The sequence below is a fragment of the Anarhichas minor genome, unplaced genomic scaffold (genome assembly GCF_050575085.1).
Source record: "Anarhichas minor isolate MPS153535 unplaced genomic scaffold, ASM5057508v1 ptg000061l, whole genome shotgun sequence".
In the NCBI taxonomy this organism is placed as follows: Eukaryota; Metazoa; Chordata; class Actinopteri; order Perciformes; family Anarhichadidae; genus Anarhichas; species Anarhichas minor.
Window position 1 is genome coordinate 865 of NW_027466507.1, and position 4,136 is coordinate 5,000.

General features: G+C 41.1%; 1 protein-coding gene across 1 annotated transcript in view; it reads left to right on the top strand.

Annotated features, from left to right (window-relative positions):
• Nucleotides 1-1,424: 1,424 nt before the first annotated feature.
• nox5 (NADPH oxidase, EF-hand calcium binding domain 5) overlaps nt 1,425-4,136 on the top strand; it is a 23,197-nt gene continuing 20,485 nt past the window's right edge. Inside the window, exons 1-4 of the mRNA XM_076077573.1 lie at nt 1,425-1,545; nt 2,131-2,281; nt 2,881-3,091; nt 3,363-3,600. Coding sequence (XP_075933688.1) covers nt 1,426-1,545; nt 2,131-2,281; nt 2,881-3,091; nt 3,363-3,600 — 720 coding nt within the window. The 5' untranslated portion in view covers nt 1,425. The remainder of the gene's footprint in view (nt 1,546-2,130; nt 2,282-2,880; nt 3,092-3,362; nt 3,601-4,136) is intronic.

Consider the following 4,136-nt stretch of genomic DNA (forward strand, 5'->3'; position numbering starts at 1 on the left):
TAATGTTTACATATATTCATATTAATAATAATAAAGATCTGAGAACACATAATGTTTACATATATTCATATTAATAATAATAATAAAGATCTGAGAACACATAATGTTTACATATATTCATATTAATAATAATAATAAAGATCTGAGAACACATAATGTTTACATATATTCATATTAATAATAATAAAGACCTGAGAACACATAATGTTTACATATATTCATATTAATAATAATAATAAAGATCTGAGAACACATAATGTTTACATATATTCATATTAATAATAATAATAAAGACCTGAGAACACATAATGTTTACATATATTCATATTAATAATAATAAAGACCTGAGAGCACATAATGTTTACATATATTCATATTAATAATAATAAAGATCTGAGAACACATAATGTTTACATATATTCATATTAATAATAATAATAAAGATCTGAGAACACATAATGTTTACATATATTCATATTAATAATAATAATAAAGACCTGAGAACACATAATGTTTACATATATTCATATTAATAATAATAAAGATCTGAGAACACATAATGTTTACATATATTCATATTAATAATAATAATAAAGACCTGAGAACACATAATGTTTACATATATTCATATTAATAATAATAATAAAGACCTGAGAGCACATAATGTTTACATATATTCATATTAATAATAATAATAAAGATCTGAGAACACATAATGTTTACATATATTCATATTAATAATAATAATAAAGACCTGAGAACACATAATGTTTACATATATTCATTTTAATAATAATAATAATAAAGATCTGAAAGCACGTTGGCTGATTTTGTGTTTTATGACATCATTCAAGTTTATTTCAATTTTTGAAGTAACTCAAGTAAAAGGTACAATATTTACCTCCGAGATGTAGTGAAATACTCAAGCACAGTACAAGTATCTTATAATAGTATTCCAGTACTTGAGTAAATGTACTTAGTCAGATAATGAAGGTGAAGATCTTCCTCTGTTTCCTCTGATCAGTCTGTCCGTAGTATTCATCATGTGTGTAGTACTGCAGTACTACAGCAGTACTCAGCAGTACTACAGCAGTACCACAGCAGTACCACAGCAGTACCACCGCAGTACTACCGCATTACTACAGCAGTACCACAGCAGTATTATAGCAGTACCACAGCAGTACTACAGCAGTACCACAGCAGTACCACAGCAGTACCACCGCAGTACTACAGCAGTACCACAGCAGTACCACCGCAGTACTACAGCAGTACTACAGCAGTACTACAGCAGTACTATGCAGTATTACAGCAGTACCACAGCAGTACTACAGCAGTACCACAGCAGTACCACCGCAGTACTACAGCAGTACTATGCAATACAATGAGCAGTATAAGGAGCAGTACAGTGTGTTGTCCTCCAGCAGCATGAGTGTGGACGAGGACGCCCGCTGGCTGGACTGGGTCACCAAACAGTTTGAGAGCATCGCTGGAGACCACCAGGAGATCGACATCAACGAGTTCAAGACGGCTCTGAACGTCAAAGAGGTCAGAGCGAGTACTGCTGTAATAAATACATTCAAGGACGACAAGTACTACTGTAATGAATACATCAGAGTAGTACAAGTACTAATACAATAAATACATCAAATGATTCATTTGGCCCATAAGTCTGATGTCTGGTTCTTTGAGACATTATTACAAAACATCAATGTTACCGATGTGTACTTTTTTGTACTTTATATACACTCACATATTTTAGTCCAGAGGGTCTCAACCTAGGGGTCGGGCCCCTCCAGACGGTCACCAGATAACTCCGAGGGGTCCTGACGCGATTAATGGAAGAGAAGAAGAAGAAAACGAACCGATTTAATCTTTAATCAGGTTAATATTTTATATATTAATAGTTCCATATAAATAAATGTTAATTCACTATCTGTCCCTGATTGAGCGATCCACTGATGAAAGTATTTTAATATTTATATATTTGCAGAAAAGTCTCCACACACAATAAAAGGAACTATTTAGACAACTGTGAAAACTTAAATCTCGTGTATCAGAAAGAACTCACGGACACAATAAACTCTGGTTCCTGGTCAAGAAGTGTTGTATTGTGTGTTTTTTTCTCTGCAGTCGTTCTTCGCCGAGCGTTTCTTCGCTCTGTTCGACTCTGACGGAAGCAGCTCCATCAGTCTGGACGAGCTGCTGAAGGCTCTGAACCTCCTGATCCATGGCAGCGAGACGGACAAGCTCAAGTTCCTGTTCCAGGTCTACGACGTGGACGGTAACGAAAACCACCAGAACACATAAGAGAGATGTGTTCTAAACCTGCATTATCTCTACTGACCACCAGGGGGCGACTCCTCTGGTTGTATAGAAGTCTATGAGAAAATGACTCTACTTCTCTCTTGATTTATTACCTCAGTAAACATTGTAAACATGAGTTTATGGTCTCAATCTCTAGTTTCAAGTCTTCTTCAATACAGCATGATGTTCATTTAGTACATTATGGTCCATTTAGAGTCAAACAGACCATAAAGCAGCGGATGCTTTAGGGCGGGGCTACACGGTGATTGACAGGTCTCTACAAGAGACGTATACGGCGTCTCTACGTCACTCCTCCTCAGTCCAGATATGGTCACTTCCTGTTCACTGGTTGGAGAAAAACTAAGATGGCGACGGACAAATCGTCGAACTTGAGGCTTCAAAACATCGGTCTACAAACCAATGAGAGAGACGTCATGATGACTACGTTCACTTCTTATTTACAGATTCTAAGCTAATACTCACTAGAGCACCACATGTGGATTAAACAAAGTCACTATTTACTCCAGGCTGTTTGATAAAAACTCCGTCACTAAAGAACTCTCTCTTTTCTCGTAGGCAGCGGTTCGATCGATCCAGACGAGCTGCGGACGGTCCTGAAGTCGTGTCTGCGTGAGAGCGCCATCTCTCTGCCGGAGGAGAAGCTGGACGACTTGACGCTGGCGCTGTTCGAGTCGGCCGACAAAGACAACAGCGGATCGATCACCTTCGAGGAGCTCAAAGCTGAGCTGGAGAACTTCCCAGAGGTGATGGAGAACCTCACCATCAGGTAGGACAACACCAACGGTTACTTGTTGTTCGTTAGTCCTGTTGTTCGTTAGTCCTGTTCGTTAGTCCTGTTGTTCGTTAGTCCTGTTCGTTAGTCCTGTTGTTCGTTAGTCCTGTTGTTCGTTAGTCCTGTTGTTCGTTAGTCCTGTTGTTCGTTAGTCCTGTTCGTTAGTCCTGTTGTTCGTTAGTCCTGTTGTTCGTTAGTCCTGTTGTTCGTTAGTCCTGTTATTTACAACATTTGTTCCTGTTATTTATCCCCCCCCCCCCCTCAGCGCTGCTAACTGGCTGAAGCCTCCTGAGGAGGAGCAGAAGAAGCGAGGAGCTCCTCGTTACCTGACGAGAGCTTACTGGCTGAACAACAGCAGGAAGTTGTTCTTCTTGTGTCTCTACTCCTTCCTCAGTCTGCTCCTCTTCATCACGGCCATGATGCAGCACAGACACGGGGGGGGCTGGTTCATGGTGGCTAAAGGCTGTGGACAGTGTCTCAACTTCAACTGTACCTTCATCATGGTAGGAGGGACGGGACGGGAGGAAGGAGACAGAGGAGAGAGGAGACAGGAGACGGGGGGACAGAGGGGAGAGGAGACAGAGGTAGGAGACAGGACTGAGGAGACAGAGGACACAGGACAGAAGAGACAGGACTGAGGAGACAGAGGACAAAGGACTGAGGAGACACATGACAGAGGACAAAGGACTGAGGAGACAGGACTGAGGAGACACATGACAGAGGAGACAGGACTGAGGAGACAGAGGACACAGGACTGAGGAGACAGAGGACACAGGACAGAAGAGACAGGACTGAGGAGACAGAGGACACAGGACAGAAGAGACAGGACTGAGGAGACTGAGGACAAAGGACTGAGGAGACAGGACTGAGGAGACAGGACTGAGGAGACAGAGGAGACAGGACTGAGGAGACAGAGGACACAGGACTGAGGAGACAGAGGAGACAGAAGAGACAGGACTGAGGACACAGTGGACACAGGACTGAGGACACAGGACAGAGGAGACAGAGGACACAGGACTGAGGAGACAGAGGACACAGG